The sequence below is a fragment of the Pezoporus wallicus genome, unplaced genomic scaffold (assembly GCF_028554395.1).
Source record: "Pezoporus wallicus isolate ANWC-B61680 ecotype Strahan unplaced genomic scaffold, APGP_CSIRO_Pwel_v1 scaffold_7736, whole genome shotgun sequence".
Lineage (NCBI taxonomy): Eukaryota > Metazoa > Chordata > Aves > Psittaciformes > Psittacidae > Pezoporus > Pezoporus wallicus.
The window spans coordinates 2,383,264-2,397,762 of record NW_026636574.1 but is presented as its reverse complement, the minus strand read 5'-3'; the positions used below and the strand labels follow the sequence as shown (position 1 = coordinate 2,397,762).

The 14,499-nt window shown below is 49.4% G+C and overlaps 3 protein-coding genes across 4 annotated transcripts in view; 1 reads left to right on the top strand and 2 right to left on the bottom strand.

Annotated features, from left to right (window-relative positions):
• The window catches only part of CCND3 (cyclin D3), a 32,510-nt gene extending 31,490 nt beyond the window's left edge, over positions 1-1,020 (bottom strand). Inside the window, exon 1 of the mRNA XM_057400803.1 lies at positions 622-1,020. The gene's annotated coding sequence lies outside the window, so the exon portion shown is untranslated. The remainder of the gene's footprint in view (positions 1-621) is intronic.
• Positions 1,021-1,268: 248 nt separating this feature from the next.
• Positions 1,269-6,673, top strand: TAF8 (TATA-box binding protein associated factor 8). Of its 2 annotated transcripts, none has more exons than XM_057400800.1 (8): positions 1,269-1,383; positions 3,092-3,248; positions 3,790-3,888; positions 4,129-4,191; positions 4,603-4,727; positions 4,911-5,058; positions 5,800-5,903; positions 6,308-6,673. In XM_057400800.1, the coding sequence occupies exons 1-8, from the start codon at positions 1,324-1,326 to the stop codon at positions 6,449-6,451; spliced, it is 900 nt and encodes a 299-aa protein (XP_057256783.1). In that variant the 5' UTR covers positions 1,269-1,323; the 3' UTR covers positions 6,452-6,673. The 2 variants fall into 2 exon arrangements, with proteins under 2 accessions (XP_057256783.1, XP_057256782.1); XM_057400799.1 differs by having other exon boundaries at positions 5,761-5,903.
• Positions 6,674-8,745: 2,072 nt separating this feature from the next.
• CIMAP3 (ciliary microtubule associated protein 3) lies at positions 8,746-11,290 on the bottom strand. Its single transcript, XM_057400591.1, has 6 exons — positions 11,021-11,290; positions 10,630-10,772; positions 10,357-10,455; positions 9,725-9,858; positions 9,336-9,462; positions 8,746-8,940 (listed from the first exon to the last, which is right to left on the bottom strand). The coding sequence occupies exons 1-6, from the start codon at positions 11,043-11,045 to the stop codon at positions 8,872-8,874; spliced, it is 597 nt and encodes a 198-aa protein (XP_057256574.1). The 5' UTR covers positions 11,046-11,290; the 3' UTR covers positions 8,746-8,871.
• Between the last annotated feature and the right edge of the window lie 3,209 nt (positions 11,291-14,499).

Below are 14,499 nucleotides of genomic sequence, written 5' to 3'. Positions count from 1 at the left end.
GCTGAGATTCAAGGTCCTGGTACCACAGCAGCAACCAGCCTGAGACTCCTACAGACTTTTCAGGCTCAGCCCAAGCCTGCAGCAGCATCCCATGGATGTTTTCAGTCCTTATGTGCCAGAGTTCACTTCTTCCCATCCAAACAAGAAGGGGCTGGCAGTTCTCAAGTTACCCAGCAAATTACAACCTACTAAAGTTAAGCACTCGCATGTCCCCCCTTCTAGCTTCATCTACAATGGCATCTTACTCCCTAGCATGTAGACCGCCACAAGTCCCTCAGCTAGAAGCCGCCATGGCTCAGCATCTGTTAACGCAGCTCTACATCTCTTCTTTACATGCGAGGGGCTGAGACCCTGCCCTACCTCCACCACAGAGCCCTGGCAGGGGTGGACATCCCTGCTGAGTGATAGCAAAGGCGCTGCCTCCCAGCTTGGCAGAACCAACCTGGGAATTCACACAATTCCCTGGGAATTCACACAGGGAAGCCCCCCTGACCCCCTCAGGGTAGGTTAAGACCTTCAGCACAGTTCCACTCCAACAGCATCACTTGTCTGTGCGCACCTAAGGCATCAGAGTGACCTCTAGATCACACTTTCAATCTCCAAAATGCCGTTTCCTCCTACCTTTGATGATAAAGCAGGATCCTTCTGCAGGCATCTTCGCTTTGAAGAATCCAGCCTCCCTCTTCCTCTGCCTTGTCGCTTCCCATACCGCTGAGCGGGTTTTGCCGCTGTCGCTGTTGAAACACCAGTGGAAGCTGCGTTCTCACCCCAACCAAACCCGAGCAGCACCTTTCACTTCCAGCGTGGCAGATGTTGTTTACATCGCTGTCTCTCCCCTCTCACATGCAGCAACAGGTTCACACGAGGTTCTTGCTCTCCCACACACGTACCCAAAGCAGGAAGCGAGGGGTGGCAGCTGTAGCACGGTGGTTTCCTGCTCTCTCTTGCCTGAAAACAACGGACACCACAGCTTTGATCTAAGAGATCTCAGTACACGAGCTGGAACACTGAGGCTCGGCCTGGAGCGCGTATTGCTCCACGCAGGAAAGCCCACGGGTACGGGGTCCCTGGGCGCTTCTCAAGCGTTAATAGGGAACGTTTTCCTCAGGGACACGGCTGTTCGTGGGTAGGGGCACCGCGGGGTGTCCTCCCTGGTGCCCCGCACGGTGTGAGGGCCCCGGCAGCAGCACATCCCCGCGGCCAGTAACCGCGGCCATAGAGACGGGCCCGACCCCACGGCCAGGCCGCATCCCCCCCCCTCCCCGCCTCACACACTACAGATCCCACAATGCCCCGCGCGAACCACCACAGCGCAGCCCGCGCATGCGTACAACTCTCTATAGCGCCAAGATGGCCGACACAGCGACCGGTAGCTCCGGCACGGTAACGGCGGATTCTTACCGGGAAGCGGGGAAGACTGCGGAGGGAGGATCCCGCGGCACCGGGCGGGGCGGCAGCGGATCGGTGCCTCCAGGGCACTGAGGAGGCTGCGGCCTGCCCGCGGGGCTAAGAGGCGGAGGCTGAGGGGAGGGGCGCGCTGATTGGTTGAATGACCGTAGGGAGGCGGGGTTCGGCAGCTGGATTTGATTGGCCGGGAAGGGGCCGCGAGGCGCGCGTGGCAGCGGGGCGGCTGTTTTTAAAGGGACCGCGTTCTGCGGCACGCTGTGTGTGAGTGTATGTGTGCGTATGTATGTATGTGTGTGTTTGTGTGTGTATGTATGTATGTATGTGTGTGTGTAGATATGTATGGATGCATGTGTATGTGTGTATTCATGTGCATGTGTATATGTACGTGTGTATGCATACATGTGAATGTATTTGTATATGTACGTGTATGTATGAGTGTATGTACACACGTGTTTTGAAGTATGCATACGTATGATTGTATGCAGATGTATGCATGTGCCTATATGTACGTGTATGTACACGTGTATATGTGTGTGTATGTGTACATGTGTGCGTATAAGTGTGTGTGTTTGTGTGCATGCATGTGTGTTTGTGTACAGATGTATATGTGCATGTGTAAGTCCGAATGTATTTGTATAGATATGTATATGTGTGAGTGTATGAGTACATGTGTTTACGTATGTATACGTATGATTGTATGCATATGTGTGAGTACCTATATGTATATGCATGCAAGTGTGTATATGTGTGTATATGTGTGTATATATATATATGTGTATGCATACGTACTTGTGTATATGTACATCTGTACATATATATGTGTATATATGTGTGTATGCGCATGTACTTGTCTATATGTACGTGTGTATGTATATCTGTGTGTATATATATGTGTGTATGCACATGTACTTGTCTATATGTACACGTGTATGTATATCTCGGTGTACATATGTGTGTGTATGCGCATATACTTGTCTATATGTACATGTGTATGTATATCTCTGTGTATATATGTGTGTGTATGCACATGTACTTGTCTATATGTACATGTATATGTATATATGTGTGTATATATGTGTGTGTATGCACATGTACTTGTCTATATGTACATGTGTATGTATCTCTGTGTGTATATATGTGTGTGTATGCACATGTACTTGTCTATATGTACATGTGTATGTATCTGTGTGTATATGTGTGTGTGTATGCACATGTACTTGTCTATATGTACATGTATATGTATCTCTGTGTGTATATATGTGTGTGTATGCACATGTACTTGTCTATATGTACATGTATATGTATCTCTGTGTGTATATATGTGTGTGTATGCACATGTACTTGTCTATATGTACATGTGTATGTATCTCTGTGTGTATATATGTGTGTGTATGCACATGTACTTGTCTATATGTACATGTGTATGTATCTCTGTATATATATGTGTGTATGCACATGTACTTGTCTATATGTACATGTGTATGTATCTCTGTATATATATGTCTGTATGCACATGTACTTGTCTATATGTACATGTATATGTATATATGTGTGTGTATATATGTGTGTATGCACATGTACTTGTCTATATGTACATGTGTATGGATATGCACACACATGCGCGCGGTGCGGCAGCGGGGTCCGCTCCGTGCGCGCTGTCCCAGCGGGGTTGTTGGTGCCGCAGCGGGCGGGTGGGAAGCAGGCGAGCACCCCGGCCGATAACTACTACCTGGCTCGGAGGAGGACGCTGCAGGTGGTGGTCAGCTCCCTGCTCACCGAGGCCGGCTTCGAGAGCGCCGAGAAGGCGGCGGTGGAGACGCTGACCGAGATGCTGCAGAGCTGTGAGTGCCCGGAGCTCAGCCCGAGGCTCCTCTGTTCTCTGCTGTCCCACTGGCTCCTCACGCTTCCATCGTTTGGGTCATTTCCCCCCCCCCCGGTGTAATAAATCATCCGTGTGCTGGGCTGCATCCTCAGCGCAGCAGGTTCAGCCTGGAGGAGAGAAGGCTCCTTAAGGGGAGACCTTAGAGCAGCTCCAGTGCCTAAAGGGGCTGCAGGAAACCTGGAGAGGGGCTTCGGACAAGGGCCTGTAGGGACAGGCCAAGGGGAATGGCTTGAACCTTCCAGAGGGGAGACTGAGATGAGCTCTTAGGCAGAAGCTCTTCCCTGTGAAGGTGCTGAGGTGCTGGCACAGGGTGCCCAGAGGCGTTCACGCTTTGATTTTGTTATGCTTTAATTTTACATCCTGTAAGACACTGGATTTTGGGAGCTAATTTTCATTCCTTGCTAAATTTGCCAAAGATTCATTTCTCTTGAAGCTATAAGCATGTGCTCAGTGCCTGACTCAAAGCTCTGGTGGGGTTTCTTGGCTTTTTCCCCCCATAGATATCTCTGAAATGGGCAGGAGCGCCAAGTCCTACTGTGAACACACAGCCCGGACACAGCCCACGCTCTCTGATATCGTGGTTACCCTGGTGGAAATGGGTGAGTGGTTGATAGGACCCCCTGATTCCAGTAGCTGCATTGGTAGGAAGCTCTGTTCCCCCCATTCTGGTGCTTGTGGGCTCTATATAACTGGATGCAGTATGAACATATGCAGAGTGCATCATCTTCTTTCTCATGTAATTTGGAACCCTTGTAAATAAACGTGGTGAAGCTCAAGAGGGGTGAACTGGGGCAGGATAAACTCCTGGTGTGATTCCTGTTTCCTCTTTTGTGTCCTAGGGTTCAATGTTGAAACGCTTCCCGCATATGCCAAGCGCTCCCAGAGGATGGTCATCACTGCCCGTATGTGAGAAATCCCTTCTTTTCTTATGCAGGAAACGGGAAGTAATTTGGCATTTCCCTCTGTTGGTGTCCAGAGAGCTCCAGCTTTTCTGGTGGGGGATGCAGCCAGTGCTCCTGGAAGTGCTGGTTGGGTTAAGGGCTCCTGTAGGTGGAGGGAGGCAGCCTGTGCTGAGTCAGTGCCTTTGCTTTAGTTTTCTCAGTGCACATGAGAGTCCTCAAGGTGGTTTTGTTCTCCTTGTGTAGGAGAGAGGGGTCAAGTAACGCATGTTCCCTTCTGGAATGAGAAACACAGTGGGAAATTACTGCTTGTGGGATGTGCTGTAGGGGAGGTCATAGCTCATGGGGGCTGGCACCTTATGCCTCACTCTTGGCAGAGCGAAGCTGCTGATCTGTGTGTGTGCTTTACTGCAGCTCCTGTGACAAACCAGCCCGTGACTCCCAAAGCCCTGACAGCCGGGCAGAACAAGCCACATCCATCCCACATTCCCAGCCATTTCCCAGAGTTTCCGGATCCTCACACTTACATCAAGACACCGGTGAGTGAAAACAGAGATTTTTATGCCATTTGGGACCTGTTTGAAGTCAGTGACAGCACTTGCTGGAGGATTCTGGCCGATTGACATCTATAACTTGCTGGAAATCAATGTGCACTGTAGGTCAGTACAGGTGGTGAATTTTGGCTGTCTAATGGTGCTCTTCACCTTTCCCTCCCTCCACAGACATACCGGGAGCCTGTGTCTGATTATCAGGTCCTGCGGGAGAAGGCAGCATCGCAGCGGCGCGATGTGGAGCGGGCCCTCACCCGCTTCATGGCTAAGACAGGCGAAACACAGAGTCTCTTCAAAGATGATGTCAGTACGTTCCCCTGTGAGTACCTGTAAATGGCAGCATAACTCCCTTAAAGGTCTTGCTACTGCAGGAGGTGAGTGCTCGTGTTGTGTTTGCCCTTCCAAGGCACTGGAAGGCTGGGAAATGAGGAATTCTCTATTTAAAATGGGGATGAACAAGAGAATCAAAGGCAAGTGGTAGGCTTCCACCCTCACCAAAAGCTTGCTTTCTTCTCGTGGCTGATAGGTGCTAATTTCAAAGCTCATCCCAATCCTGTCTCTCTGCCCCCCTGTAACTTCTGGACAAGTGATTTCTTCTCTCTCACATTCTTGTGGTTGGCAGTGAAGGTTTTCCTGTTTCTCTGTCCATAAAGCAGTGATGAGTATTCCCACTTTCCCAGGCTCACTGACGGCACAGATGCCAAAGTTATCTTGAGGGGAACTAAGCAATGCTTATGATACGGAGGTCAGGAAGGACTTTTTAGGTTGCTGTAATGCTCTGTCCTTGGCTGGAATCATAAAGGGGCCTCAGAAAATAGAAAGTTAGAGACTGCTATCACTTAGGGACAGGGATATTTCATTCCTGATCCTTGGGAGCAGCAGGAAAAGAGTGTGTCTGTGTTTAAAACCAGAACCAGTGACAGTGTTCGATCTAAGTAACTGCTTGGCTTTGTGCTTCATGATGCCTGTGTTGAGGAGTCTTCTCCCACCTTGCTGACTGTGTCTTTTGCCCTCACCCTAGTGATTGCTGCCAGGCCTTTCACTGTCCCCTACCTGACAGCTCTTCTCCCCTCTGAGCTGGAGATGCAGCAAATGGAAGAGACGGATTCATCTGAGCAAGACGAGCAGACAGACACCGAGAACCTGCCCCTGCACATGAGCACGGTACGCTCAGCTGCAGAGGTCGAGGTCGCTGGGGCCTGATGTTCTTCAGCTTATGAAACCTGGTTCTTCATCTGTCTTCCTTGCAGCTGGGCAGAGTGGGGGGAAATGGGCAGCGTGGGTTGTGTTTTACCAAGTGTAAATGGCTAAGCACTGTCATGGTTCCTTAACTTCCTGCAGGGTGCAGTGCATCGTGGCCTTTGGTTTCAGTGTGATTGTCCCACACTGTTCCTGAAGAGAGTGGTTCTTGTGATAGAAATCGAGCCCTCACCTTTAACGCAGCTCCGTGTGCTGCTGTTTGTCTTGGCTGTTGCTGTTGCTGATCTGTTTTGCCCATAGCTTGTATGGTTTTAAACTTCTAAGTCTTGTTTAACCTCACTTTGGTTGTTTTACACGTATGTTGGCAGGATGATTCAGGACCTGAGAAGGAGAACGCTTCGGTGTTACAGCAGAACACCTCCCTGTCAGGCAGCCGGAACGGGGAGGAAAACATGATCGACAATCCCTACCTCCGGCCGGTGAAGAAGCCCAAGATCCGCAGAAAGAAGTGAGGTGTGTGGCCAGTTGGCTGCTCAGAGGAAGAGAAACCTGGAGGGGGTTTCACTTGCACAGCAGCTGGGGAGACGCATGGAGCAAGACAGGAGAGGCAGAAGCAGAATGAGCTCTCTCTGCCTAGTGAACTGCACTCTCATCCTGGTCTGCAGTGCTCCCTCTTCTCCCTCTGCTCTCCTGCTGACTTGGAACAGTCAATTGCCATAAAAGCATTGAAGGCCGCTGGGAATTGTCTGGTTTACTTTGGTTTGTTCTTACTGTCATAGGATTTACTCTCGGAAGAGATGGGGGACATGGAAGGTTCTTGTTGCTCAGTGCATCCCCATGGGCTCTGCAGGATACAAAGGCATCATTCATTTGTGGCTGGCTGGCAGGCTAGGAAAGAAACTTCTGCAACCAACCCTGCCTGGCCCTAGAATCTAAGGAGCATGTATTAAGAGAGGCAGAAAAATCCCAGAGAGGTTTCTTTCTTTGGATTCTTGGCAAGTAAAAGCAAACAGACTTTTCCTTTCTAAACTAAAGGTGGCTGGTGCATCGGTAAGAGAGTGTACAGAGTGAGGATGGCATTTTATTCCCACTTTTCTGTCTGCAGCTGCACTTCAAAGTGCTTAAGTGTGGTGTTTACCCTGTTCTGCTTTGAGGATATTTTCCAGCGGTGTGAATGGCAGCATTCAACAGCTGCTTCAGGCTATTTTTCAGTTCTATTGTTAGTTTCAACGCAGCACAACTCCTTGGAGAGTTCCTGCCTCCACCAGTTGGTTTGAAAGATGCTGTGCTAAAAAACTTGGAATACAGAATAAAGCTGTATGATAAAGCAGTCCACAAGGCCATTCTATTGATTGCACTTTATTTTGCCCAAAACACAAGCTTTTATCAATAAAACTTGCTCTTTTTTTTCCCCCCTCTTTATTTCCCTGGAGCAGAAGACTTTATTTCAGCAGTGAAAATAACTGGTGATGGAAGTATTGTAATTGTTAGCTCCTTCTGGATGGCTTTGCTTTCATTTTCCTCAACCTTTTCTTAGGCAAAATATAAGTTAAATTCCTTTGACAGAAGACTCCTGTAGTTCGATCCGGGCTCCAGAGCATCTCTTCTGGATGAGAGCGTGGGGCAGGGAGAGGCAGCAGAGGCTTCCAGGCAGTTCATGGTTTCCTAGAGGAGTAGCTGAGTGCAAGGAGCCTCTTGCAGCCCCCACGGAGATCAGGGTTCTGTGTGTACATATTGAGGCATCCTCCCAAGCCTCCCTCTTCCCCATCACTCATGGAGGAAGGAGATAAAAAGGAGCGATTGTTTCAGTGAGGAACATTCTGGACTCGGATCTCTAGCAAAAGAAGCCCTGCGTGTGCCATTGTCACTTCTGCGGTGCCTTGGTTGTACAGAGATGTTGTGTATGTTTGTATATATGAAAATGTTTATCTTTTTTTACTTGGATTAAGCATTTTTGGTAATGAGAAAGCCCCTCTGGGGAGGGGGAAAGTGTAGAATGAAACCTGTGATTTCTATGTTCATAATAAAAGAAACTTTATCTCCTAAAAGCAAAACTGGACGAGTCCTTGAAGTTTTAGGGGTGGAAAAGCATCTGAAAGGCATAAATCAGGTCTAAGACAGTGCAGTCTCCAGTGAATCGTACCCCTTCCTGCAAGAGATGGCAGCTGCACATCAGCAAGTAAATCCCTTTGTGACAGCTGCTGCTACAAAGCGATCTCTTGTGGTTGTGAAGGGGCCAATGTGCCTAGGAAAGAAGCAGCTGTTGCAGGGCAGATGTGAGAGCACTTGAACCCCAGAAGTGGGCAATTGGAAGAACGCATTTTGATTTTATAGCTGAAACTGGGCTACAGGTAAAATATGCTACAGAAACACATAAACAGACCCAAAATACCTGAAAGCCTGCATCGTGACTGGGAGTGACAATGAGAACGAATGCTGCCTGCCCTGAGCTTTCCCCTGAGGTTGAATCAAGCCTGGGATCACACAGATCGAGTCTGTGTGTGGAGGCTTGTAAACGTTTATAGCAGTCCCTGGGGTCTGAGTTGTACATTACAGAAACAAGTGATGATGAACGCCAGGACCTTTCTGTTTCAGGCTAAATTTAGCTTAATTAGCAGCATGTTGCTGGAGAACATCTTCTTGTCAAGAGGGAAAAAGCTGGTAATGCAGAAGCACATCATCCAGGGTCTGAGCCATCCCATCCTCTTACCCTCAGATGAGTGCTACTTAACAGAGCTGCTGGCTGTGCACAGAGCCTGGATGTACAGCACCAGGTAAGCACAAACAGTGACAAGAAACCTCTCTTTCTGCAATGCTTTTATTTGGAGAGGCTGCCTAGTGCAGATGAGCATCTTCAGGAGGAGATGGGAAGCAAAGGTGAGGCCTGAGGTGCCCCTCTGGGAGAGGGGGACGTGGCAGCAGCTCTGGCTCCTCAGCTGAAGTATAAACTCAGGTAGGCCACTCGGTTCCGGTGTCTCCTGAATTCCTTGTCTATGGTTATCTAAAAGACAACTCTTAGCTATTGGTGATGCCAAGTGCTTCAGAACAGCACAGGAAGGTGTGAGATGGTGTCGAGACCCTTAAATCTATGTTTCAAATAGGAAAGGCTTTGTTTTCAGCAGATAAATCTGTGCTCCGGTTTCCTCTCTTTGTGGATGGAAACTTCCAGAGCAAATGTCTTAACAGAAGGGGGTTATTTTGGAGGACAGTAATTGTTTTTGCACTTCTCAGATAGAAAATCACTTTATATCTTGTGCCCCAGGCTCATAGAGCCATGTACCCAGCAGCCCAGTGAGGAAATGATGCCAAAACACGGTGCAAACACAATGTAGCCATACAATTTTCTCTGTCAGAAGCATTAAGCAAGGAATAACATCCCCTTATCCCTGTCCTTACCTTTTGTACCTCCATTTTTAGCATCCTCCTTGGTGGCATCGGCACTAAAGACCAGTCTGGGGAGCCAAACTTCATCGGCCAAGTGATTCTTTTGTGTAATTGCTTGTCTGCTTCGTAAGTTCCAGGTCTAAAGAAAACAGGCACAGAGTAGCTTGTTTCTGGAACTGGAGTGTGATGGTTGCAGTACCAGAAGTTACCCACCCTACCTTGACCCATGGGCGGAATGTGTGTTGTGGTATTCCAGGCGTGCAGAAGACTAAAGACTAAAGCAGGGAAGCTTTTTGAAGTTAATAAGAGCATTTCTTGGACCTCAGGAGCCCATCTCCCATTTATGTCTTAGTATTTCTCTCTGCTTATGATGGAAAACACAAGAAAATGAGTTACTTTACCCAGGGAATAATTCCCTATCTGCAGGCTTATGTGGAAATCGCGGTGTCTTAGTGTAAAACGGAGCATAGGCAGGCTGGCATTCCCTCTCTTTCTTCCAGAATGGGTGGTAGGTTGCTGGGCTGGGAGTCACAGTCTGCAAGAGAGAAGATTTCTATAGGGAAGACCATTGCTCTATGCTGTGAGCAGCAGCCTGGGCATCACAGACCTGCTGTTCAGTGCATGCTCTGATGGCACAAACCCCCTAGAATAGATCAATTCTGTACTCCCTACCCCTACCCAGTGTGTCCTATGATGTCTCTCCTAATAAAGGGTTATTCTAGAGAGTCTGGACCAGAAAACACTTGTTTGTTCAGGCAGGAGAGCTGATTTTGCCTCAATATGTCCACTTACATGTGTGTGTATGTGATACAAAGGAATGTGTTCCTACAAATGCATATGTGGATGTTGCCAGAGCTCATATGTTCAATGATCAGTCCCTAGGCTCAACACCTACCACCACACTATGTGTAAGGAGATGTGTAGCCACCGTATGTAGTAAGTTGGAGGCAGTCCCAGCAAATGGGATCAAAAGTGTTGGGAACAGCCTCTTGCAAAGCTGCAGCTCTGCCACTTCACCCCGTGCCTTTCTTACCTGTGGCTGTGTTTGGAAACGCTGGGCTGTCCTTGCTCCTATCACATAGCCTCTGGTGCTCACAGGTTTGTTTTCCAAGGAGTACCTGAAGCTGCTTCTCTGCAATTCAAAAGCACAAGTGTCTTGCTGACACCACTTGCATTAAGGCAAGGGCAGAAGGACTTGAGCAGCAGATGTTATTCCTATTGATTCCTCTCCTTGCCATGGTCTTAGTGCTCCTGTCCTAGGTGTCTTCCATGAAGGAAAAGCTCCAAGCAGGAAAACTGCACTCACCTCTTGGCTCAGGTAGCAGCCTGGCCCAAGCGAAGGTTGTCCCCTGATGGACTTCAGCTGGATTCCCAGCCTGTCTGGAGCATCGTGCAGAGGGAACATTTTCCTCTCTTGGCATGTTCCAAATGAGATCGGCTTCTGCACGTCTGGGAGACCAGGAGATAAAACCAGGCCCTGCTTTTTTTCCCTTCTTAGGTCCCTGAGGCTGAGCATCCCTTTATCTCCCACATAGGAATTTCCCCTGACCTATTAGTGCACCCTTTGGATGCCTGTTCCCTCCTGCCCCAAAGGCTTCCTTTGATCCCAACCTCAGCAAAGAGCAGCTTAGCAGCCTGGTTGTGGGAAAGCCCAATGCCACCATGGCAAAAGGAGCCCTGGTGCCCGCACGACTCACCTCTCCGTCCCCCCCCTGCTGCCATGCTGCCGGGCTCAGGGGGTGTGTGTACTCCCCGGTTGCTATAGGCACGGAGCAGGGAGTGCTGCAGGGAATGGTGGGGATGGCAGCGCCTGAAGGGTGCAGGGAAAAGAGGATTAAAGGTGTCCCTGTGGGTTGTGCTGTGATGACTCCAATGGAGGAGCTGCTGTTTTCACACTGTAAAGTCATAGGGGAGAGGTCTCGGGGGAAGCAGGCAGGACCCTTCTCCGTGCTCTCCTTTGTGACACAACCCCATCTGCCCCATTGTTCGCTCTCTTTATCCCTCTGCCTTGCTCTCATGGGAGGGCACCAAGAAACACTTGGGAAATGCCACCCTGGAATTAAGACCAGCTGGTGGATTCAGGCCCTTCCCTGGGTACAAGTGTGAGCATCATGAGAGGACACAGGAACTGGGGTCAGGTGACCTGAGCTGTCTTTTATCCTATAGGATATCTATCCTATAGGATCCTATATCCTATAGGATCCTTTTCTCCTATAAAAGCTTGTTTTATTTTCCTGTTTGCACGATGCAATGCTCCTAGGGTGGGATTCTGGGTCTGGAGTGGGTGATATATAGGGGATGATGAAAGAGCTTTCCCATGGCACCCTCCCATCTCCTGTGAGATGTGTTTGTCAGCTGGCTCTCAGCAAACTCTCTAAAACCTGCTGTTTTCCCCCAAAACCTGAACCACCCTGGACCTGCCAACCTTGTGTGCACAAGCCATTGCTTTAGCAAGGTGGTTTTGTTCTCCCTGCCCTTGCTGTGGAGGGGACAAGCGTGCAGGTCAGTGAGCTATCCATCACAAACGCATCCCACGTGTAGGTTTTGGATGGGTGGGAGAAGCTCTGGGATGTTGCCAATGGAAACCTGGGGAGAGCTGTACCTGGTTTGGATCTGATGTTCCTCACTGCAGACGGGGACCTTGCTACCACCATGGAGGCTTTCTGCTGCCAGAATGCTCCTCCTTAGTGTGGAGTGGTGTTCCTGGAAACTCCTTGGGAATTTCCTATGGGATTATACTCCAGATATGCCTGCATGTACCTATATACATATAGCCTGTGTTGGGAGTAGCACGGAGAAGCTGTATTTGTTGGAGTAATCTAGGAGCAAGCATGAGCATCGCTATCTCCTATGCTAGACGTTTCTCCCCTTAATGATGGACACGTTTCCAGCTCTGGAGCCTTTTCCTCTCATTTCTTTCCCAAATGGTTCATGGAATGTCTGAAGCTTGTTTGCTGAAAGCCTCTGTGGAGGAGATGTGTAATCCTGATGGCAAAACAGAGGTAAACTCCTTCTGCCGGCTTCCTACTCTTTGCCTTTTGAGAGAGTCATTCCATGAATCCAATGAGGAAACTGAGTTAAAGGAAGAGGTTTCCCTGCACATGCAGCAGGGAAGTTGGCCCTGAAAGCACCGCAGGAGGCAAATCAAAGCAACGTTAATATCGTTTTAACCAAGGAGAGAGCATCTTCCTCCGGCTCCACAAGGCTCAGCGGCTGGGTGCTCTCAGCAATTGCAACACCCAACGGTAGGTGTCAATGTTGCTCGCTCTTCCCTGAAGCTGGAATTCCTCCCTCGCAGCTTTCGGGTAGCATTTCAGGAAGCAAAGGGCTTGCAGGCCACGAAGCTTCGCTGCTGCTCCTCTCTGTTCCATTCCAAGGACAGAGCCGAGGTTCGCAGCCCAGTTGTGGCACTTCCCGATACAATGGATGCTCCATTCTGGCTGCAGGGAAACAACCAGGATAAAGGTTTGCTCGGTTCATCCCTCCAGAGCTGTGTAACCTCCATAGGACATGAGTGGGTTAGAGCGAAAGAGGAGCTATTGAGCAGTCATTTTGCTGATAAGCTCAGGAATCATCACCTACAAAAAAGCATCCCAGTGCCTTGGCAGAGTGATGCTAAATCCATGCTTCTGGGCTATCGCAGATGTTTAACCTGTTTCCCTATATCTCTAACAAAGGATTTAGGCTACTTTCTCCTTCACCTTTCCTTACCAACACAGTGAGTATTTACTACAAGGGGAAATGTCAGTTTATAGCTGGAAACATTCATTTCCCTGGCTCCATGCTACGTGTGTGCATGTAATGTGCCTATTCAAGTGGCTTTGGGTGAAGCACGCCTAAATCCTATGTGGCCTTGGCATAAGTCCCTTATTAATCCGCTGGGAAAAGGAGATTTGGAACCACCTCTGTTGTGTGTAAGGTTCCCAGACCTTTCTCTGCTGGGCACTGTGGAGCAAGCCCTGGTTTTCACCCTGGCAGAACATGAGACAAAGCAGCCACAGCAGATGAGTCACTGCAGTGGTGAATGTCACATCCTGACGGCAGCTCAGCAGGTCCTAACCACTGCCTGCTTTGCCTCAGAGCTCAATATGCTTGATAAGCATTTTATCGTGAAGATCAGAGCACTGTTATCTCCTCCTTCCTGGCAAGCTACATCTGAATCCTGCCGCCTCCTTCCTGGCCATAGCAACAGCTTCAAACTCCTCCCCAGTGCTTGAACCTTCTGGGGCTCAGCTCCTGCTCCAAGGCCCGGAGAAGGGAATGTCCTGCTGATGCCAGCACATGTCAGTGGCCTATAAACTGCCTAAACTGTGCTGTGTCAAATAGTGAACCTTTGGGAGCAGCCAAAAGCAGGCAGAACAAAACCAACGACTCTCTTGTGCATAAATGCCTGCAGCAAGCAGTAATCCTTTATCTTCACTTCACTCAGAGGTGGGTTTTTGTCTTACAAGGTCTGAGCTTTTACCTTGCTTTGTTGGCAAAGGGTTCCCTGCTTGACTTGGCTTCAAATCTAAGAGGAGGAATAGCAAGGAATCACTGATGCTGCTTTGAGGTGTGCTGCTTCCAATGCTCAGTTTGGGAGGTGGCAGGAAATAACGCGTTCTTCCTCTGGGTCGTGTTTTAGACAGAGGGATGGTGGAGTTTCTTCTTGTCAAAAGTGGGGTGAAAGGTACCCAGAGTCTGCTCATCTTGGACCCAAAAGAATAACTGGGACCCTCTTTGCCTCAGCTTTATTGCTCTGCACGTCCTGAGGTTGGGAGTGTGACAGAGCATTAAGGAACGATGGCCAGGGTGGCAGGGACCAAAGATGTGACAGTCGGGCTCCACTTCCAGTCTGGTCTGTACGCCCTTGCTGAACCTACAGCCACTATGCTCTGATACCTGTAAATGGGGTAATGAAAACGGGTCTCTCCTGCCTCCAAGTCACGTATCCCTGTGCAGCACCCAGAGCTGGCGGTGCCTGGGGTGACCGGACCTGGTAAAGAGGAGGTCGCTGGTCCCAGTCCCTTTCTGTTCTGAACACATCCCTCGGTCCTGACACTGCTGCCAGGAGGAGCATCCCATGGGAAGCGCAGCCGGAGCCAGCGCTGCTACCTGCAGCCTCACATGGTCTATCCAGGAGCACAGGCTCGGCAGGAAATGGCTGGTGTTTGGATCCACGGCAAGAAATGAGGAG